General features: G+C 37.1%; 5 protein-coding genes and 1 pseudogene across 5 annotated transcripts; all 6 read left to right on the top strand.

The window, feature by feature from the left end:
* The first annotated feature begins 757 nt into the window (after positions 1–757).
* Positions 758–922, top strand: LOC119824482 (keratin-associated protein 20-2-like). Its single transcript, XM_038344620.1, has one exon. The coding sequence runs from the start codon at positions 758–760 to the stop codon at positions 920–922; it is 165 nt and encodes a 54-aa protein (XP_038200548.1).
* A 5,718-nt stretch (positions 923–6,640) lies between these two features.
* LOC119824387 (keratin-associated protein 20-2-like) lies at positions 6,641–6,790 on the top strand. Its single transcript, XM_038344508.1, has one exon. The coding sequence runs from the start codon at positions 6,641–6,643 to the stop codon at positions 6,788–6,790; it is 150 nt and encodes a 49-aa protein (XP_038200436.1).
* A 5,905-nt stretch (positions 6,791–12,695) lies between these two features.
* Positions 12,696–12,836, top strand: LOC119824388 (keratin-associated protein 20-2-like). Its single transcript, XM_038344509.1, has one exon. The coding sequence runs from the start codon at positions 12,696–12,698 to the stop codon at positions 12,834–12,836; it is 141 nt and encodes a 46-aa protein (XP_038200437.1).
* A 3,974-nt stretch (positions 12,837–16,810) lies between these two features.
* On the top strand, positions 16,811–16,966 carry LOC119824511 (keratin-associated protein 20-2-like). Its single transcript, XM_038344684.1, has one exon. It carries the CDS (start codon positions 16,811–16,813, stop codon positions 16,964–16,966), a length of 156 nt encoding a protein of 51 aa, XP_038200612.1.
* A 3,628-nt stretch (positions 16,967–20,594) lies between these two features.
* LOC119824512 (keratin-associated protein 20-2-like) lies at positions 20,595–20,750 on the top strand. Its single transcript, XM_038344685.1, has one exon. The coding sequence runs from the start codon at positions 20,595–20,597 to the stop codon at positions 20,748–20,750; it is 156 nt and encodes a 51-aa protein (XP_038200613.1).
* A 940-nt stretch (positions 20,751–21,690) lies between these two features.
* LOC119824588 lies at positions 21,691–21,828 on the top strand (annotated as a pseudogene).
* The last annotated feature ends 1,812 nt before the right edge of the window (positions 21,829–23,640 follow it).

Here is a 23,640-nt window from a genome sequence, read left to right as displayed (position 1 = left end):
CGAGAGATTTTCAAGAAAGAAAGACTATTTAGGTTAAAGTAAAGGAGAAAATAACCATCAGGAAAGTGTATGCTTGTTCCTTTTTCTGTAGGTTACCATAAAAAAAGTGTGAGTTTCCTTGTTTACCCTTCAGATAGAAAAGTCTAGTCCCTGTCGCCTTTGTGGATTTTCTCACATACTCCAGTGCTGACTTCTGGGGACTGGTCCCCAAATAGTCAGCAATAATCATTGAGTTCAGGATAAATCTGAATTATGCATATGTAAGATGTACACAGCCACTGAGTTAACAATAGCAAACATAAGATTCAGAAAATAAATTCTTCAAGATATATTTACACTACATTAACAAAACAATACTCTCTTCCTATAGAATATTACAAAATAAATGAACATTAAAAACATAAAAGTATTTTACTTATTTAAATTGTATCACAGAGTACATTTATAAATATTCAATTAGGTACATATAAAATGAGACAGTCTTAAAAATAGAACCAGGATTTCACACTAGAGTCCCATGGTTTGACCTTGGGACCCTGACATAGGAGCACAATTATCTTAGTTATGCAGTCTTGTCTGTCTAGTATATCATGACATTGTGATGTTTTCTCAAGCATGGTAAAGAGCTGTATGATGTCACAATGCCTGTGGTTTACCCCAGCATCAACCCAGGTGTATAAAAGCCCTGGGCAGATGGGAACGCCCAGACTCGAGGAACCTACTGCTCATCTTCTCTGAACAGTCCACTCCTGGCACCATGTGTTACTACGGCAGATACTATGGAGGCCTGGGCTACGGCTATGGTGGCCTAGGCTATGGCTGTGGCTATGGCTGTGGCTATGGTGGTGGCTATGGTGGCTTTAGTTATGGCTGCTGTCGCCCACTGTGCTATAGAAGGTACTGGTCCTGTGGCTTCTACTGAGGAGATTCTATAGTTGCTCACTCCAAATTTCTTCACCTCACATGTTCTGAAGCCTCTTCATGAATTCCAGCCTCATGATTAGCTGTTTGAGAAAAAGGAAATGAAATACAACATGGCTACCAAATTACTTATTTTCAATTTGAAGGTGTGAATATTTGCAGAAAGCTATTCTTTGTCACCATAATGCCTGGGAAAGAGTGATCCCCTTGCATTCTTACCTTTTCCTTGAACATATATGCATTTAAATAAACGTTTTTCTTGAAATATCGTTTTACTAAGTGTTGAATGTGTGTTTATGCATTTATATCTGATGGGTATAAATGGGAGAGGGGTTGAGAGAAAGAAAGAGAGAGAAAAAGACAGGGAGGGTGATGGAGGAGGGTCATCTGTCTATGTGTTACTTTCATTGGTTAATAAAGAAACTGCCTTGGCCCTTTAATACAACAGAAAATTAGGTAGGCGGAATAGACAGAACAGAATGCTGGGAAAAAGGGAAGTGAGGCAGATGCCATAGCTCTCCTCTCCGAGGTGGACACAGGCTAAGATCCTTCCCGGTAAGCCTTGTGGTGCTACACAGATTATTATATATGGGTTAAAGCAAGATATGAGAATTAGCCAATAAGAGGCTGAAACTAATGGGCCAAGCAGTATTTAAAAGAATACAGTTTCCATGTAATTATTTCAGATAAAGCTAGCCAGGTGGCGGGAAGCAGCCCGCCGTTCCCTCTCTACAGGAGGGAAGGGGAGGGAAGGGAAGGGAGAGAGAGAAAGAGGAAAGGGGGAAGAGGCAAGAGGGAAGGAATAGGTAGGGAGGGAGAGAAGGAAGGAAGGAAGGAAGGAGGAAAGAAGGAAGTAAAGAAGGAAGGGAGGGAGGGAAAAAGAATGAAAGAGAGGAAAGAAGGAGGAAAAAGAGAGAAAGAGAAGAAAGAGAAGAAAGAAAGAAAGAAAGAAAGAAAGAAAGAAAGAAAGAAAGAAAGAAAGGGAAGGCCAAAAGAGAGGGAGGGAAGGGAGAGAGTGAGGGGAAGGGAAGGGGAGGGAGGGAAGGGGAGAAAACAAGAGGGAGAGAAAGGGAGGAAACAAGAAGGAAGGAGAGGGAGAGAATGAGGGAGGGAGGGAGAAAAGGAAGGAAGAGAAAAAATGAAAGAGAGAGGAAGAAAGGAAGGAGAGAGAAGAGTGAGAGAAAGAATGAGAAAGAGAGAAAGAGAGGGAGGGAGGGAGGGAGGGAAGGAGGGAGGGAGGAAAGAAGGAAGGAAGGAAGGAAGGAAGGAAGGAAGGAAGGAAGGAAGGAAGGAAAGATAAAGGGGGATGTTCTCTTTAAGCATTCTTCTACTGGTAGATTTCTTTAATATCTTCATAGTTTCACTAATGCAGAATGTCTCTAAGAACAAACCCCTTTGTTTGCTAGTTAAATGTTATTTCTCTAAATATGTTTGGAATATCCAAAATGCCTTCCGTGGCTGTCATGATCCATCCTCACAGTGCACAGGCTTCCCTTAACTGCACAAGTTCTCTAACACCAGTCTTCTTTCTAATGTCCATTTTTTTCATTAAATTATTCTACTCCAGTTTAGGATGCCTATACCCTCTAGGATGGGTAACCATCTCCTGGAGTGTGGTTGACCTACTTGGGGACACAACCCTAAAAAAGTGGACTCTTCACTTGCTGGCTGATATCAAATAACAACAGCTCCTGAGCTAAAAGTAGAAATTCATACCTGCTTCACAACTTCGAGTTAGGATTTTATCTGGCTCAAGCTATCATATGTCTTATGCAAGCACTCACAACTGTGAGTTCATACATTGAACTTCCTTCTGTGTGGGAAAAATCTGTTTACTTATAGTCATGAATTGTCCCACAACTATATCTAATCTATCCATACCACCACTGTGTATGTGGGGTGTGTGTATGTGTGTGTGTGTGTGTGTATGTCATTATGTGGATTTTGTCCAGTTTTTATCTCAGATTTAATAATCATCTACCACAACAAGGCATGGCTCTGAGACAAGTTGAGAGGTGCACTAATCTATGAGAATATCATTGGGACTCTATTTAATACCAAGACTATTTAGTAAAATACTTCTAGTAGGTACTGCCATAGGACCTTTGACCTGTCTAACTTCAGACTCTGAGGCCTAGTAATGGTGCCATGTATGGGTTGCATCCTTTGAAATAGAACTTAGATTCAATCAGAAAGGAGTTTATTACACCCAAGGTCTTCAAGTCCCTATTACAGCTGTGCACATATATGACAGACCAGTCATTTTTGAATCCCACAAAGTCCACAGTTGGTTAAAACTGATAACATACTTTATCTTCCAGTAGTGTGCATGACAACTTACAATGCTAAGAAAGCTACATAGTAGGAATGAAGCAGCCGAGTCAGGACAAGCTTGATTCCCCCATGTTCGGGCAGCAGGATCTTACTGTCAGGTTCTGTAAGTAAACAATAGCATTGGGAATAGCCAATAATTCTTTGAGGTCTATTGGAGCCCACTGGTCAAGAATTCCAAAAGAGGTAACCCATTCCAGGCAATGGGCTTTTTATTTGTCAACCTGTGATGTCTATTATGGATATTGTTAGCCTATTATAGGGTAACCCCATTTTGAATATACATACACATGTATATATAAATATAAAATATATATAACACACATATATATATAATTTGTATTTAAATATACATGTGTACTATACATACATGTGTATATACATATACATATATATATACACACACATATATGTATATATATATATATGTGTGTATATATGTGTGTGTGTATATATATATGTGTGGAAGCTTATATAGTGGCAAGCAGGTTTCCATACAACATTCATGTAAAGTTCTTAGTGTTAGTGATTCCTCTTTTCCTGCATTCTAACCCACCAACCTTTATAACTTTTCCTGGTCCATTATAACTTTTACCGCTTGATACCCCAGCATTCAATTTCAACTCCTTTAAGAGTACCCCCCAACACACAGAGAGAGAAATGTGCATTGCCCCTTACTAATATCTTGTCCTCTACAAAGCTATATTAATAAACAGCATGGTACTGGCATTAAAAAGAGATGCGCTGATCAATGGAATCTGAGAAAGGTCAATACATAAACTTAGTGCCTCAGAGAAGTACTTTTGAGAGAGAACCACAATCAGACAGGACTTAAGAGCACCAACATATAAATATGACCTCATAAAGCTGAAAATTTTTGTAAGCAAGAACACCATCATTCAAGTACAGAGAGGCCCTAAATTATGGGGAAACTTTAACTTTTTTTATATTGAATAAAATGTTAGTATCTAGAATACACAAAGAACTCAAAAACCTAACATTAAGAAAACAAACTACCAAAATTATTAAATAGAGTATGGAACTAAGCAGGTGCCACACAAAGTTATGAAATATAAATGCTTGAGAATCATTTTTTTAAATTTTCAGCATCATTAGCCCTCAGGGAAATAAAAATCAAAATGACTTTGAAATAACTTCTTCCCTCATGGCTAAGGTGAAGAGCACAACTGACTGCAGGTGCTAGCATGGATTCGAGAAGAGAAACATTTGTTTGCATCTGGTGGGAGTGCAAAGTGCTGCAGCCACAGTGGAAATCAGTGTAAAGATTATTTTAAAAAACACAAAAAAAACCTAGAAATAGATCTAGTACATGATCCAGACATACCATGCTTGACACAAAAGTCTCAGTATCATAGTATACTTTCTTATCCATGATCATTGCTACTCCATTCAACATATCCAAGGAACAGAGACAGCCCTGTTGTCTGTCTACAGATAAGAGCCCATTAAACCTGTGTTGCTTTTACACAATGGAACACAGTCCAGCTGTTAAGAAAAGTGAACTGTGACACTTGCACCCGAGTGGATGAAGCTGAAAGGGTAAACTAAGACCTAAAAGTCAAATGTCAAATATTTTGTGGATGTTTGCTTTGATTCTTCATATATGTATTCTGTTTGCAATACCCCATGGAATGTTACATTGGCTCTGTAGATTGAAGTCCATATACATTCTTTTCATTAAAAATTTTATTTTATGTATGGTTTCAGATGCAGGCCACGTTCTTCATACCTCTATATATAAGACTGGCTTTCTTATTTAATGATCAAAATTTCTACTACTGACAGCATTTGTGTGTCCAAAGAATTTCAGGCTGGACACTGAACATCAGAGAAGAATCTTCTCATGAAATTGTCCAATAGCTTCATTTGCCACGAAGCTACCTTGCTTACACTGATTTCTCTCTTTGTCAAACTCCCTGAATAAATGCTTAACTGCATATATTTTATTTTAGAAAACATATATTTTGGTAAATATGTGAATATAGACTTTCTGTGGGCATGTGCATGTGTAAATGTCTGTATACATGTATGTATTTTTTGTTGTATGTGAGTATGTTATAAGCACACAGGTGTTTGAGTAGATGAATGGATGTCTGTACTTGCTAAATGAGCATATTGTGTAATCTTGTTACTTTTTCTAGTTACTCTACACCCATGAAATGTGTTTCCAATGGGACGTGGTGCCAGACTGACAATCAATATGTCATAGTAATCCTCTTGTACACTACACCACAACCACTGGGGTGAAGGAATCTGAATAGACCTAACTCCTTACGTGACTTTTGGGGATTCACCTATACTCTCATGCTGGCACAAAAAGTACTTCTCTACCCAACTATTAGTTAAACTCTTCAAGCTGTGTATCTACAGTTTCTCAGCAAAGCTCATGTGACCATTATTTCAAAAAAAATTATAAATATTGACCTTGGTTCACCCAAAAATCCATAAATGCCTTTCACAGTTTCACCTTCAGGACCCTCACATGGGCTCTAAGGAGACACACAGTACCTACAGTTTATAAACACTAAATGCTCACATGGGCTCTAAGGAGACACACAGTACCTACAGTTTATAAACACTAAATGCTCACATGGGCTCTAAGGAGACACACAGTACCTACAGTTTATAAACACTAAATGCTCACATGGGCTCTAAGGAAACACACAGTACCTACAGTTTATAAACACTAAATGCTCACATGGGCTCTAAGGAAACACACAGTACCTACAGTTTATAAACACTAAATGCTCTTATATTTGGGGTTGATTTTACAGCAGCATGCAATAAAACAAAGTGCTTAGGAATAAATCCAAATACATCAATGTAAGATGGCAGCTCTCCACCAAGTAAATAATAACATAACCAATACTTAGCTTATGGTTCATGTGAAAGACTCAAAGAACATATTCCTCCAGGTATGATTCATTCCAAAATAACAAAATCAGAAGGGGAAAACTGATCTTTCTGTGGGGTAATGAAAATGCAGCATATGTAAAAAGTAGAAAACTATGTGATGATTTATATCATCTGAGAGAACCATGTGATGTTCCATTAAACTGCCTGAAGAATTATGACTTTGAGACTTAAAAATTACATTTTATCTAATATTTGACTGTGGGACTTGAGTTAAGAACACAATAATCTCAGCTATGCTGCCTTGTCTGGCTAGTAAATCAAGGAACTCGTGATGTTTCTGAAGCACAGTGCACAGGCATGTGACTCTATAATGCTTGTGGTTTTCCCCAGGAACAACCCAGGTGTATAAAAGGCCCTGGGCAGGTGGGGACACCCAGACTCAAGGACCCTACTGCTTATCCTCTGAATACCCTACTGCTTATTATCCTCTGAATACCCCACTCCTGACAGCATGTGTTACTATGGCGGATACTATGGAGGCCTGGGCTATGGCTATGGTGGCCTAGGCTATGGCTGTGGCTATGGTGGCTATAGTGGCTTTGGTTATGGCTGCTGTCGCCCACTGTGGTATAGAAGGTACTGGTCCTGTGGTTTCTACTAAGAAGATCCTGTAGCTGCTCACTCTTTCTTCACTTCAGATATACTTAAACCTTCATAAATCCCATAATTATGAATTATGAGATTCCCAATTCAAACCCTCTGAGGAATAAGAAATGAAATACAAATCTACATATTATTCTTCTTTGATTGTCTTGCACATGTGCAGCAGCGATCTGGTCATCATAATGTTTTGTAAAATGTAGCTCTTTGAGTCTTTTATCATTCTATGAAAATAAATGCTTTTAAATAAAATATTTTTTTAAAAAAAAACAGTTTGCCTAAAGTCTTTCTAAATGTGAATTGTGCATTAGTGTATATATATATATATATATATATATATATATATATATATATATATCTGGTCACAACTGTGTGATTGTGAATAAATGGGAGATGTGTAAAGGAAAGAATGTGAGAGAATATGGAAGGGAGAGATTGGGAGAGGAAGGAGGGAAGGAAGAGAAAGAAGGAAGAAGGAAGAGGATGGAGCAAGTAGAAGGAAACATTCTCTTTAAACATTCCTCTAGTTGTAGACATTTTACTACGTTCATATTCATGCTATTGTGGTGCCACAATGAATTTGTTAGTGCAAATATTTTTCTGAGATTGAATCCTTTTGACTGCTAGTTAAATTTTGAGAATGAAAAAAAGATAATTGTCTGACTATCTTGGGTGTAGTGGCCACAGTACCTTCTAGAATGACCGTAACCACTCATGTTTAACTGTTTACAAGGTTCTCCATGGTGTGGGACAATTCCATATTCTCTCGATTATATTTTAAATAAACACTGATTGGTCGATAGCCAGGCAGGAAGCATACGAAAATCAGACAGGAAGTAGAGGTGGAGCAATGAGAACAGGAGTATTCTGGGAAGAAGGAAACTCTTTCCCCAGTCCTGTCTCAACCACCTAAGAAGCAAGATGTGACCAACCCCACTGAAAAGGGTACTAAGCCATGTGGCTAGCATAGATAAGAATAATGGATTAATATAAGTTATAACAGCTAATACAAAGCCTGAGCTAATGGGCAAATCAGTTTTATAACTTATGTAGACATTCTGTGTGATTCTTTGGGACCTAATGACTGTGGGAACTAGGCAGGACAGAAACCCCCACAAGCAAGGCCTACATGTTACATCTCTTTACTTCCCGTTTTCTAATGCCCATTTTCTTCCTAATATCCTTTTTATTAACAACTATGTGGAGATAACTCATTGTGGCTTTGACTTAGAAATTTTGAAAATTTACCATTGATCATTCATAGATTTTTTGTAAAATATTTATGACAATTTTCTTATTATTTTTATGTCATGGAACATAGTGCTAGGCTGGCAGTCAGTATGCTATAGTGATCTGCCTGTTTTCTAGACCTCCGGCACTGGAGTCTAGGAATGTGAATACACACCCCCCTTCTTTTTCTATGGATTCTGGGGATTTTAAACCACTCTGCCATGTTTACACAGTAAGTATTCTTATCCATAGACATATCTCCACAGCTGTGAGAGAAACTCATAAAGTTACCTGTCTACTTTCTCTGCAATGATCACATGACCATGATTTCAAAAGAAGTTTATAAATATGACCTTGGTTCACCTACAAAACCATAATGCCTTCCATTAAACTTCAAGACCTCTAGATGGGGTCTCTAAGGGAAACACACAGTAGTCCCTACAGTCTATGAACACTAAATGGTCTTGTATTTTTGAATGATCTTAAAGCAGCATGTAATAAAACAAAGTGCTTAGGAATAAATCCAAATACATTAGCAGAAGATGGCAACTACAAGCAAGTTGTCAATAATATAAGCAGCTGTTCAGAAGAAAGACTCTAGAAACATGCCCCTAAAGATAAGATTTATTCAAAATAAGGAAACAGAAGGAAAATAATCTACCTTCTTTCCCAAACATAAAAATGCAAACAGGATACAACTATGTAATAATTTAAATCATCTGACAGAACCATGTCACATATTCACTAATCTACAATGAAGACCAGTGTAGAGAGTAGAAAATGAAATCAGATTCCATGATGTCAATAAGGGACCCTACAGGAGCATAGTTAACTCAGTTATTCAGCCCTTTATGTCCAGTAGATTATGACATTCATGATATTTTCTGAAGCACAGGGGAGAGATGTATGACAATGCAATGCATATGGTTTTCTTCAACAACAGCTACTCAGATATATAAAAGTCCTTGGCAGATGGTGACATCCAGAATGAAGAAACATACCACTAGCCTTCAGGTGAATGGTCCTCGCCTGACACCATGTCTTACAATGCCAGCTACTATGGAAGCCTGAGCTATGGCTGTGGCAGTCTAGGCTGTGGCTATGCCTGTGGCTATGGGGGCTGTTGTGGCTTTCCCCCCAGACTCCCTGCATTTTTCCATTGAACCTCGTGCCTGCTTTAATGCTAGCGGCATTTAGTGCCATTAGCTGTGGTTCTGTAGAATAATCTGAGATCAGCTAATACATTGCCTCCAGCATCGCTCTTTTTTAGCATTCTATTTTTTGAGTATTACAGTGCTCTTAGTTTTCACATTCCTTTTTGTATTGTGCTGTCCACATCTGTTAAGAATGTAATTAAGATTCTGATAAAGGCCATATTAAATACATCTATTAATTTAGTAAATATAATTCTTACATTACTAATTCTGACAATCTACAACCATGGATTTCATTCAATTATTTACTGTCTTCTTCAGCTTTTCTTCAGTTCTTTAAAGTTTTCATTATAGAGGTTCTTTAACTCCTTATTAGATTTGCGCCAAGATAATTTTTAAACTATTATGAGTGAAATTGTTCTTTGGTTTCTTTTTTGAGTTTTTTTGAAGATTTATCTTTATTTTTCATTATTAAAAACAATTTTTAAATTTAAATATTTTCATCATATACTTCCCTTCTCTCAAATCTTCCAGATTCTCTATCCTGCCCAACCTTAAGTTCTTTCTCAATAAAACAAACAAAAGCCAATACAATAACAAAACTCCTCCAAGCAATGAAAACAAAAATAAAACCACATTAAAAAGAAACATACACACATACACACACATACACACACACACACACACACACACACACACACACACAACAAAATCCTGTGGAATCCAGTTATTCATTGGTCATCTATTCCTGACTATAAGTCCTGTTCCTGTTGATTATACTCAATGTCACTCTATTAGAAAAGATTTTCCCTCTCCAAGTAGGTAGAAGTGGCAGTTTAGTTGTTAAACTTCATCATAGCACCTAGGATTTCATTCATTGAATCATTCATTTTTTAAAAAAATATAACATGAAATATAATAAAATAAAATAAAAACTATCACATCAAAATTGACCGTGACAAACTAAAAGAAGGAGAAAGCTCTCCACAAACTAACAGCAGGAACTCATTGCTGAAGACAACACCTACATAACTGTTGTAGGGAGCCCACTTGTTTCCCAGCCACCCGGCAGCTCAGACCCAAAATAATCACACAGAAACTATATTATTCAAATCACTGCTTGGCCCATTAGCTCTAGCTTCTTATTGGTTAACATTTATATCTTAATTTAACCCATTTTCAGTAATCTATGTATTTCCACGTTGCTGTTGCTTACTGAGTAAAGTTTTCAGCATCTGTCTCCAGTGGGTTTCTCTCTGACTCTGCCTCCTTTCTCCCAGCATTCAGTTTAGTTTTCCCTGCCTATCTAAGTTCTTTTCTATCAACAGGCCAAGGCAGTTTCTTTATTCACCAATGGTATTCACAGCATACAGAGGGAAATCCTACATCACACAACTCATTAAAGATGGAGCTGTCAAGCCAGTGCTCCCATGGAGCGTTCATTCATGCACTACAGCATCTTTGGTGCAGGAACATACTCTCAAAAGAGAAATGTAAACACCAGCCCATCTACAAACCCTTTAAGTACATTCATGTACTGCCTGCATGACGAGCTAGTGGTGTCACAAAGTGGTGGCATAAAATCCTTCCCTTGAGTGTTCAGGGAAACTCGCAGAAATAGTGTAAGAGCCAAAGGGAATGGAGGACACCAGGAGAAAAAGTCTGTCTAAACCAACTGAGAAAAGCTCATGCAAACACATAGAAACTGAAGCAGTATGCTCAGGGCGTGCACAAGTCTGCACAAGGTTTTGTGTGTGTGTGTGTGTGTGTGTGTGTGTGTGTGTGTGTGTGTGTGTGTGTGTGCATGTGTTATGACTTCTAGTTTAGTGTTTTTACGGGATTCCTGAGTATGTCAATATGTGGAGCTCTGGTATTTGTGCCTTCTTTGGTTTCTTGACAGGCTCATTAGTGCTAACTATGCTTTAGATTTTTATATGTTGATTTTGTAGCTTGTTTCTTAAGGCTCAAAGTGTTTACCAGTTTTCAGAGTTTCTTGTGGATTCTTTTAGTTTCCCTAAACACAGCACTATGGCCTCTAAATATATACCTCTTTGACCTCTTTCTTTACTCCTTGATAGGTAGTTATTTATAGATCTAGCTCCCATAAATTAAGAATGGAAACCTCTTCTCCTGCAATTATTTAGTTCCTACACGTAGAGGTCTGGTACTTCCCCTATAGAAGTGTTTGTTGGACTGTCAAACTCACTCTTTGCTTATATATTTTTCCATAGTTTATTTTTCTTTTACTATTTTTTACATTTTTGAGATTGTATGATTACAGCATTTCCTCATTCTCTGTTATCCCTCCAAACATTCCCATATACCCACCCTTGCTCTCCTTCCAATTTATAGCTTATCTTTCATTAATTGTTGTTATATGAATATAGCTATTTATATATGGATATGTATTTAAACATACAACTTACTCAGACTGTATAATATTACTAGTATATATATTAAGTAGATTATTTTGTTTTGTTTAAATGTATTTCAATGAATGCTATTATATGTCTCTTGGTGATTTAGTTTCATTGTTTACACCACCTCTTCTTCCACCAGCTACAAACTGACACACAAAGAAAGAATCCTTAGATTGTTCCCTTTCCATGCAAATTTTTAGGGGGAACAGTACTGTGGGTAGCACCGATCATTTTGTTCAGGCTAGACAAAATCTCCAGCACTGATGCAATCCCAGGACTTCTCCAAAATTATTCAAGGGACATGATACTGCTGTAGCTGCAGTGCTATTTTAAAAGCCAATGTGACTTCTAATTTTTTTTAAAAAAAAACTATATATAAAAGTTGATGTTGGAAACCAAACTCATTTGAGATATGTTTAACAATAACATCTAAAACACTACCATATAAGACATGGGAAAAAGAGAAGCATGTCTGACAATTAGTAAATGGTCACTGATTTTTTTTCCAGAAAATTAAAATCAACATGTATAAGAAATACATTACCAACAACTGATGATATGTTTATATAAGACATAGATCATCATCAGTTGCCAGTGATATAACCAACAACCAGAACATGCTTCATTAGCGAGTTCCAGGAAATTGATTCACTGAGATACAATATATTCTACAATAAAAAAAACAAGCAAAAACAAAGAAATCAGAAAGAAATTTACCTATGAAATCCCTAAAGAAAACAGACATCAAAAGCAGACAATTATTTTATGTGTATTATATAACAGGATCAGGCCATATATACACAATAAGCTAATTATAGAATAAGCTAGAGTCTTGGAAATATACCCAGACCCTCGTTTTTTGACACCCATGATTTGATCACGGGTTCAGGACACAGAGCATAATTATTTCAGGTATGCAGCTTTGTAAATACAGTAAAATATGCGCTTGTGATGTTTTTCTGAAGTACAGTGGAGAGATGGATAACACTGCAATACTTGTGGTTTTCCCCAAAGACACACAGGTATATAAAGGCCTCTGGCAGATGGGGACACACAGACTTGAGAAGCCTACTGTTTATCTTCTCTGAACACTCCTGACACCATGTGCTACTACGGCGGATTCTATGGAGGCCTGGGCTACGGCTATGGTGGCCTAGGCTATGGCTGTGGCTATGGTAGCTATGGTTATGGCTGCTACCGCCCACTGTGCTATAGAAGATACTGGTCTTATGGCTTCTACTGAAGAGTTTCTGATGCCCAGCCTTCCTGACTAGAAGAGCTTCCAAGTATTTTCACATTAGGGACACATACATATTTTCAAAACTTCTAACTTAGACCAAAATATTTGAAAGATCACTGAAACACAATTTGATCATCTAATTCCTCATCTTCAGTCAGACTGTGATTATCTGCAAAAATGTTTTATCTTCATCATGATCTGCAAATTGTTTTCAAATTTAACTCTCAATCTTTGTGTAAAAATGTCTGTATTCCCAAGCAACTAAAAGATTAAACAGTGTAAAATAAATTCTGTATACTTTGTGCTTTTGTGTCTGTCACATGTGGGGGTGGTTGTGGAAAAATCAGAGGGGAGCGAAGGAGAGGAAGATGGAGTGGGAGAAGGAAAAAGGAGGGGTCTTCAGGGGTCTTTCAGGGGTCTTCTATGGATAGATATTTGGTTATTTTTATAACTTGAATATTGTAAACAATGGAACAGTGAACTTGACAGTGCACTATTTCTTTAGGATCCAATAATTTAATCTAGTTATAATAGCAATAGTGTAACTTCTAGGTATTCTGTCACTTCCCTCTATGTTTGCAAGCATGCTAGATGTTATTTTCTGTCATAGTTGCACCAAGTTATATTCCCATAACAATAGAGAAGTTGTATCCATGTGCTCTGTAACATATATCTTTTATATATCTTTTATTTTACTGATTCTTATTGAGCTCTACATTTTTCTGAATCCCTCCCTGCCTCTCCCCTCCCCTTCAACCATCTACCAATGTCCCCATGCTCCCAATTTACTCAGGAGATCTTGTCTTTTTCTACTTCCCATGTACATTAGATCTATGTATGTCTCTCTTAGGGTCCTCGTTGCAGTCTAGGTTCTCTGGGATTGGGATTTGTGGGCTGGTTTTCTTTGCTTTATGTTTAAAAACCACTTATGAGTGAGTTCATGCGCTAATTGTCTTTCTGTGTCTGGGTTACCTCACTCAAAATGATGTTTTCTAGCCCCATGCATTTGTCTGCAAATTTCAAGATGTCGTTATTTTTTTCTGCTATGTAGTACTCCATTGTGTACCATATTTTCCTTATCCATTCTTTGGTCAGGGGGCATTTAGATTGTTCCCAGGTTCTGGCTATGAAAAAAAAAGAGCTTCTATGAAAATAGTTGAGCACATGTCGTTGTGCCATGACTGAGCATCCTTTGGATATATACTCAAAAGTGGTATTACTGGGTCTTGAAGAAGGTTTTTTTTCCCTAATTTTCTGAGTAATCGTCACACTGATATCCAAAGGGGGCTGCACCAGCTTTCACTCCCACCAGCAATGCAGGAGTGTTCCCTTTACACCACAACCTCTCCAGCATAACATTCATCTTTTTAAACAAGGGTTACCTAACAGTCGTTGGGTATAATCTCATCTTGATCTTGATTTGCTTTCTGTACTATTAGTGAAGTAGAACATTACCGTGTCCACTTGTCCATCTGTAGCTTTTCATTTGAATAATGCCTGTTCCAATACTTGTCTCATTTTGGCATCAGTTTATATTCTTTTGGCTGTTTACCTTAGCTACGCATATCCTCTATTAATTTGGTTTATTCGTCCACTGCCTGATGTACTTGTTTTCTTCCTCTGCATGGAGTTTCTTTAATACAGTTAATGGCTCTGTTCTTCAGAACATTCTTAGTTGGTACATGAAAAGTTGTTTATTTTCATTTTATTTTCTTATGTGTGTGAAAACTCGGTGTGTGTTTCACAGGTGTTCATGTGAATGTGTACACAGGTACATGCGTATGAGTGTGCTAACATGGAGAGGTTTGAAGTTCAGGTCTTTCTCAGTTGCTTTCCAATTTACATGTTGAGGTAGAGTCATTGGAGCAGGAATCTAGCATTCTCGCTAGTCTGGCAATTTGACTTGCTTCAAATGATACACAAGGTTAACAGGTGAACTGCTACCCTCAGCTGACCTTAAGAAGTCTATACTTGGTTTCATGTTGTTATTTCATATTCACTGGCCATTTGATTTAGCTCTCATTCATCGCACTATAACCCGTCTTCCCCTACCCCTCCTCTGCTTCAATGGTTCATGTATTGCAATATTCCCTTGTTTTCCCATCCCTCTGGTATGTTCTTTTCTCATGGTCCCTTTCTGGTTGAACGATTTATTCTGTCAGAGTGTGCAAGGAAATACAAACATAAACACATGCAAACAATTTAAATATAGATTCTGTATATGGCACAAGTTAAGCAGCATTTGACTTTCTTTTTAAACTTTTAGTATACATTTTCTAATTTAAAAAGTGCATTAATTATAAAATCCATATAATGTTTTTAAGGATAGTCATCCCCTCAATTCCTACCCTTACTTTATTCATTTCCACCCAATTTTGAGATTATTATTTTTGTTTTACTTCCTCCCATGAAGTCCAATTTATATTGCCCAACTTGTCTTGGAACTGAGGCCTGCTTTGGTGTGCAGCCATCCTATCAGAGGTTACATCACTAATAAAACTTCATCTTTCAGAAGCTATCAAATTTTAATGACCCCACAGATATTGGGAGTCCAACTCTCAAGTTGGAGTCCTCCTCAAAGAAAGAGGAGGTTGAGGGATGTACTTATCTAAGGGTGTGACAATAAGTCATTAGTAATCATCTTGATGGTATTTCCATTTAACAGAATAATCAGTATTGAGTTCTCTACTGGGACCTATGAAACTGTGGCTTTTATTTTTATAATAATTTTATTCATTTTATTCTTTCTGAATATGTTGGGATGGGAGATATGCACATGGCATATCATGAACCTGGAAGTCAGAGAAAAATATGAAAATGGGTCCTCTCCTTCCTCTTTATAGGACACTTAGATAAAACACAGCATGTTTTAAGCATGGGTGTCATATGCCTTTAGGTACTGAGCCATCTCATCAGCCCAGCATTTGTCTTCCCCAGTCTGACTTATTTTGTTTAACATAATGAGCAGTTGAACACAAACATTGTGAAGAAAATGATTTGAAGAAGACACTGGGATATGGAAGGACATTTCCTGTTCATGGCGTGGAAAGAATTAATTGCATGACAGAGGTTATGTTTGCTTAACAAATGTAGAAATGTCATGCCATCTTCATCAAAATTCCAATAATAGTCTAACAGAACTAGACATTACAATCCTAAAGATCATGTGAAAGCACAAAATGAACCTAGTATCCAAAATAATACAAAGCTGAAAGGAAGATGCTGGACCTACCACTAAGCCTGATCTCATGTTAAACCACAGAGTCATAGCAATGAAAGTTAATTGACAATAGCACAAGAGAAAACACACATGTATTGAAAGAACATGTATGAAAGAAATACATTAAGAATAAAACCAAAATGAAGTTATGTAGATATTAACTATCATTAAGTTACCAATAACAAGATCATTTTTGTTAGGGAGACTAAGGGAATACATTCCTCCTGATAGAATTACTCTATAATTAAAGAAACAAAAGGAAAGGAAAGGAAAGGAAAGGAAAGGAAAGGAAAGGAAAGGAAAGGAAAGGAAAGGAAAGGAAAGGAAAGGAAAGGAAAAAAGGAAAAGAAAAGACAAAGACCTGTAGAGTATTATAAAACAAACAGACATAAAAACAGAGAGTGATATTTCAGTGACTGCCATAGAGACACAGTAGAGTTTTCTAAGCATTAAATAAACTAAGTACAGAATGAGGAAGAGTCTTAAAAACAGTAACAGAATCTCATGTTAAAACCTCATGATTTGACCATGAGATCCCAACATATGAGCACAATTATCTCAGTTATGTTGATTTGTTTGTCCAATAATCCATGGCATGCTGATGTTTTCTAAGCACAGAGGAAGCATGTATAACATTATAATGCCTGTGGTTTCCCCAACAAACACCCAGGTGTATAAAAGGCCATGGGCAGATGGTGACATCCATACTCAAGAAACCTTCAGCTGGTCCTAAGCTAAGCAGTCTACTCCTGACACCATGTGTTACTATGGAAGCTACTATGGAGGCCTGGGCTATGGCTATGGTAGTCTAGGCTGTGGCTATGGCTGTGGCTATGGTGGCTATGGTGGCTTTGGTTATGGCTGCTGCCGCCCACTGTGCTGTAGAAGGTACTGGTCTTATGGCTTCTACTGAAGAGTTTCTACAGAGGTCCAGCTTTCCTTACTGAAAATGCTTCTGCGTATTTCAAAGACAGTCCAAAATATCTTCACAAAATTCTACCTTTCTACTAAAATATCTGAAAAATAATTGAAATACTACATGGCCGTCTAATGCTTCATGTTCACAGTTGGACTGTGATTGTGTTTCATGTTATATTCATCATGCTCTGCAAAATGTTTTCAAGATTGACTCTCAACTTTTGTGTTCAAATGCATGTACTATCAAATAATTAAATGATTAAAAATCCAACCAATTTCCATATGTTTTGTGCTTTTGTATCTGTCTGTTCACATGTGGGGTGATTGTGGAAAAGTGGAAGGGGAGTAAAGGAGAGGAAGATGGAGAGGGAGAAGAAAAAGGAAGGAAATAAGGATGGAGTATAGGACATTGGAGAGAGACATATCCTATCAGAAGTCATCTACAAATGGACACTTGTTTGTTCTAATAACTTGATTATTATGAGCAATGTAACAATGAACTTGGTAGTGCACCTATTTCTTTAAGATCCAATAATTTAATTTAATTATAATAGCAGTAGCACAACCTCTAGATCTTCTGTCACTTTCCTATGCATTTGCCAGCATGCCACATTCTATTTACTGTCATGGCTGCTCCCAGAACAATTGTCCATTTTTTATCTGTATCTTTTCTTTGAAAAAATTACCTGTTCTAATTCCCTGTTCATTTTAGCATCAGTTTATATTATTTAGGCTATTTAGCTTAGCTGTGTATATTCCCCAAATTTGTGTGTGTTAATCCTCTGCCTAATGCACTTGCTTCCTTTATTTGTGAGGTTCATCTTTTCATACAGTTTGAATGTTCTCTTGTTCAGAACTTCCTTTGTTGGATACCTGGAAATCTATTTTCATGTTTTTTCATTGTTATACTTATGCTTGTGACATCTGTGTTTTGTATAGGTTCATACATATGTGTAGGATAGCATGGATAGTGCTACTTTGGATGGCTTAGAAATGGCAGCAGTAAATGAGGGGGTAAATGACCTAGCTGGGATTGACATAATGCTGATTGCAATTGCTGTGAGTCTGTTAATTCATATTTTATCCTTAAAAAGTTGCTGGACAACTGTGTAGAATTTGAAAAGCTGACTGATAAGATACAACCCTTAGAAAGACTTAATAATTAAAATAAGTAAAATACTCAGATACAGATAGAAGAATTTAGACAAGAGTCTGCTGTGCCTCTGCATGAAGAAACTGAAGACGGACAGTCCAAGATAATTAGAAAACCAACCTTAGTTTTTCCAGTTAATATACAAGAATGACCAGGAGATGATAGTAACACACAAGGTTATGAAGAAGTGAAATAGGATCCTATAGAAAGATTAGATTGGAGAAGCTTTAAGGAAGTGGTCATTTCATATGGTATTCAATCCCCCCATGAGAAGCATATAGTAAATTCAGAGACAACTCAGGATATAATTATCCCCCCAAATGGACAGATTTAGTTATAGCAATATTGGAAGCTGGTTCTCAGTTTCAATGGTGAACATAGAGTAAGCCATGATGAGCAAGCCGGTAAACAGCACCCCACCATAGCCTCTGAATCAGCTTCTGCCTTCAGGTCTCTGTCTGTTTGAGTTTCTGTCTTGACTTCCTTTGGTGATGAACAATGATATTTAAGTGTGACCCAAATAACCCTATCCTCCTCAACTTGCTTTTCATAATGGTGTTTCATCAAAGCAATGGGACCCTAACTAATACACCATCTCTCTTCCCACTCAACTTTGAATTTACTATTTTTCTTCTGATTCCCCTCATGTTGTCCAGTTTGTATCACCCAGCTTTCCTGGAAAAGGAAGCCTTCTCTAATGTGTGGTCAGCTTGTCAGAGGTCACATCATTAACAAAAACTGATCTCTGAGCAAGTATAAAATGCTAATATGACCCCAGTTACTAGTAGTCTACCTCCCTCCTTCTGCCATGCTGGAAATTTGTATAGTTGGAGCATGCTTGTGTCTCATGCATAATGCCACAATCACTGTGTTTTCAAATGTGTGTCTGCCCTGTTGTCTGGAAAACAATCCCTTGAAGTCATTCACCAGCTATTAGGTTTCAATCTTTCTGTCCCCTCTCCTAAAAGTTCTCTGAGGCTGCTTGAGAAGTATGGTATGAATGTCCAATTTAAAATTTAAAACTCCATTTTTTTCTATCTGGAAATTTACCAGTTGTGGGGAATATCTCTTTTTTAAGTGCCATGTATTGCAAGAAACTTCTCTGATGGGAACTGAGGAATATACTAGTCTATGGAGATAAAAATAAGTCTTGAGGAGTCATTTTAATAGTATGTTTATTTAACTGAATGATTAGAACTAGCTTCTCCCCAGGGACATGAAAATCTGTGGCTTTTTAATTAAAATGTATTAGTTTTCTTTTTTCACTTGTGTTGGATGGAGGGCATGCATATGCTATGTTACACATCTGGAAATTAGAGAAAAAATATGTAATACTGGGTTTATTCCATGGGACCTTCAAATCTAACTCAGAACTTCAAGCACTGTGGTGTGTGCTGTTATCTAAGGAGCTGTCTGACCAGCCCAGCATTTGTCTTTCCCAGTTTGGCTCATTTTTCTTAACATAATTATTAGTAGCATCCATTTTCTGTGAAGAAAATAATTTGAAGAAGAAACTAGGATATGGAATGACATCCCTATGGATTGGGAGAATTAACATGAAAATGGCTGTTTGCTGAAACAATACACAGATTTCATTCAATATCCATCAAAATACCAACTGCATTCTTAAAGTAAATAGACAACACAATCCTAAAGAAAATATGAAGGCATAAGATGATTCTAAGAGCCCAAACAACAATAAACATAAAGGAAGATGCTGGACCTATCACAGAATCTAATTTCAAATTATACCACAAAGCCAGAGTAATAAAAACAAAATAACAAAATAAACATATAAGAAAGAAATTGAAAAAGTTATCAGAAGATAGATAGAACTCCTATGCTCATGGACAAGTAGGATTAGCAAAACATAATAAAAATGTGTGACAGAATATATATGAGTAGAATACATTTAAAATAAAACCAAAATATGCTTATTTATATATTGTGTCACCGAGTTAACAATAATATAACAATAACCAGACCATTCTGCATGAGGTAACTTAGGAAATACATGCCTCCAGATATATTTATTTTATAATAACAAAGCAAACCAAGGAAGACATAAAGACCTTTTACGTATTAGAGTACTATAAAAAAAAAGACATAAAAAGAAGAGATAGCTATTCAAATTATTTGTAGTGTGTCACAGTGGAGTTTCATAAGTATTAAATAAACTAAAAATAGAATGAGGCAGAACCTTGAAAAATAGAACCAGAATTTCATGTTAAAGTCTTATGATTTGACCATGGTAACCTAACAAATGAACACAATTATCTCAGTTATGCTGATTTGTTTGTCCAGTAAACCATGGCATGCTGATATTTTTGGAAGCACAGTGGAAACATTATAATACCTGTGGTTTTCCCCATCAAACACCCAGGTGTATAAAAGGCCCTTAGGAGATGGTGACATCCATACTCAAGAAACCTTCAGCTGGTCCTAAGCTAAGCAGTCCACTCCTGACACCATGTGTTACTATGGCAGCTACTATGGAGGCCTGGGCTATGGCTATGGTAGTCTAGGCTGTGGTTATGGCTGTGGCTATGGTGGCTTTGGTGGCTATGGCTATGGTTACTGCCGCCCACTGTGCTGTAGAAGATATTGGTCTTACGGTTTCTACTGAAGAGTTTAAGCATCTTCCTGAAAGTGTTTCCAAGTATTTTCATGCCAGCAACTCAAAAATATCTTCAAAAATTCTAACTTTACAACAAAATATCAGAAACAAAACTGAAATGCAGTATGGTCATCTAATTCCTCACCTTCAGTTTGACTATGATTATGTTTATGATATCTTCATAATACTCTGTAAAATGTTTTCAAGATTGACTCTCAACTGTTGTATAAAAAGATTTATATTATCAAATAACTAAATGATTAAACAATATAATTCAATATCTTCAGATTTTCTGCTTTTGTATCTATTTGGTCATACAGACAGTAGGATGGAGAGGAGGTAGGAGATCCACTTGCCTTGGCAGTGGGAGAGGGCATTTGGCAGTGGGCGGGGCTTGTCTCTTAAATGGGCAGGGTACCTAGGTGACAGGCCAGGCCAGCAGATTACAACAACCAATAACCAGATCATTCTTCATTAGGAAGACGTGCAAATATATTCTTGCAGATAGAATTACTGTACAATATCAAAGAAAATAAAATATAAAGATCTTTTACCTGTGGAGTATCACAAACCCAACAGACATACAAAGAGAATGCACTATTTCAATGATTGGTGTAGAAGCACAGAAGAGTTTCATAAGTATTAAATAAACTAGATACAGAATGAGGCAGAATCTTGACAACAGTACCAGAATTTTATGTTAGAGTCCCATGATTTGACCATGGGATTCCAACCTATGAGCAAAATTATCTAAAGTCATGCAGCTTTGTCTGCCCAGTAAGCCAGGGCAAGCTGATGTTTCTGGAAGCAGCGTGGAAACAAGGATGACATTCTAATACCTGTGGTTTTTCCCCACCAAACACTCAGCTGTATAAACGGTCCTTGGAAGACAATGTCATCCAGACTGAGGGATCCTACTTCTTTCTCTGAGCAGTCCACTTCTGAGATCATGTGTTACTAAGGCAGCTACTGTGGAGTCCTAGGCTATGGCTATGCTGGCCTAGGCTATGGTTATGGTGGTGACTATGGTTATGGCTGCTGGCACCCACTGTGCTATAGAAGATACTTTTGTTATGGCTTCTACTGAGGAGTTCTACAGCTGCTCAGAATTTTCACATCATCTGTTGTCTTACTAGAAATAGCCTCAAGATTCTTCACATAAGGAATTCTTTAATATCTATATAATTTTAAACTTTATGCTAAACCATCTGAGAAAAATCAACAATGCATGACCATCTTCTTTGTCATTTTCATTTGGAATATGTGTCAGCCTGCAGATAATTTTATTAGTGCCTTTGTAAGGATCTGTGAAATGTGATTCAGGGCAAACTCTCTACCTTTTTATTAAGCTGTAATATTAATATTAAAATGCATTTCATTGTAGACTTTGACTTTGTTTAGTTTTAGTAAATAGTCTCTCAGTTTTTCACATTTTTATGTATTTCTGTGTAATTTTTCAGATATGTGTAGGTCCTTTTAAATGATATATGGAAGGAAGGAAGGAAGGAAGGAAGGAAGGAAGGAAGGAAGGAAGGAAGGAAGGAAGGAAGGAAGGAAGGAAGGAAGGAGAGAGAGAAGGAGGGAAGGAAGGAAGGAGGGAAGGAAGGAAGGAAGGAAGGAAGGAAGGATATAGATAGATAGATAGATAGATAGATAGATAGATAGATAGATAGATAGATAGATAGATAGATTTGTCATATTTAGCTGCCTAAATTTAATAGGGAAGTATATCATTTCTTACTAACAGCTCATTAAAAATATTTCCACTCTCAGCATTTCCTAGTTGCCTGGAGTTCTTTGTGTAGGGTTGAGGCCTCATGAGCTTCTCCCTTCTACATTAGCATGTCCATTGGTGCTGTCCCTGTTCAACTTATATTTGGACAATCATGTTGGTGAGAGTTTATGGGCATGGATTCTGAGGTTTCTAGTAATTTCACATAATTTCAGAGTGAAGTCCCTGCCCCCTGGTTTTACAGCCTTTCCTGTCTTTCTTTTGCATGATTCCCAAGCCTTGGGTGCATGAGTTGTCATTTATAGATACATATATAGGAATGTGTGTAACCATGTATATATTAATTTTCTCCAAAATAAAAATTATTTCCATTTTTAGTGTGCCTCACCATTAAGCTGATAAGATGAAAGGCAATGAAATACTGCAATAAATGAAATGCATGGTGTTGTATGAAGGTTGCTTGTTTGTTTCCTAGCCACCCAGACTCCCGAAATAACTACACAGAAAACTGTATTAACTAAATCATTGCTTGACCTATTAGCTCTAGCTTATTATTGGCTATCTCTTACATCTTAATTTAACCCACTTAGATTACTCTGTATATTGCCATGTGGCTGTGGCTTATTGGCAAGGTTCTGACTTGTCTGTTTTTGGTGGTGGTTATATGATATCTCTAAACTCTGTCTTCTTTCTCCCAGCATTCAGTTTAGTTTTCCCCACCTACCTCTATTCTGCCCTGCACAGGCCCAAGACAGTCCTTTATTAACCAATGGTAATCACAGCATACAGAGGGGAATCCCACATCAGCATGGTATAAAACATGAGAAACTAAAGGATTACTATTCTGGAGAACACTATGAGAAAGAGAAATGGGATTTCTTTGCACTTTGTTTTACTTTGTTTTCCAGAACTATCAAACCACATTTGGAGAAACAAGTGCACACATCTGTGCTAATGGTATGCTAGTGGATGCAGAGCTGAGCACAGAGCCTGGCTACTCTAAGGTTGGTATTTTTTTGCTTCAGAAGTTTTCAAGATTAGTTTCCTATGAGACAAAACTGAATTACTTGAAAATTTAAAAAAAAAATCCCCATATCAATGTAAGGAGAATTAATTAACAAAATTTAAAATCTACTAGGAAGCATAATATTTAATTAAAAGAGATGA

This window comes from Arvicola amphibius, chromosome 10 (genome assembly GCF_903992535.2).
Source record: "Arvicola amphibius chromosome 10, mArvAmp1.2, whole genome shotgun sequence".
NCBI lineage: Eukaryota > Metazoa > Chordata > Mammalia > Rodentia > Cricetidae > Arvicola > Arvicola amphibius.
Note: the sequence above shows the minus strand (reverse complement) of the source record. Positions and strands in the feature narration are given on the sequence as shown.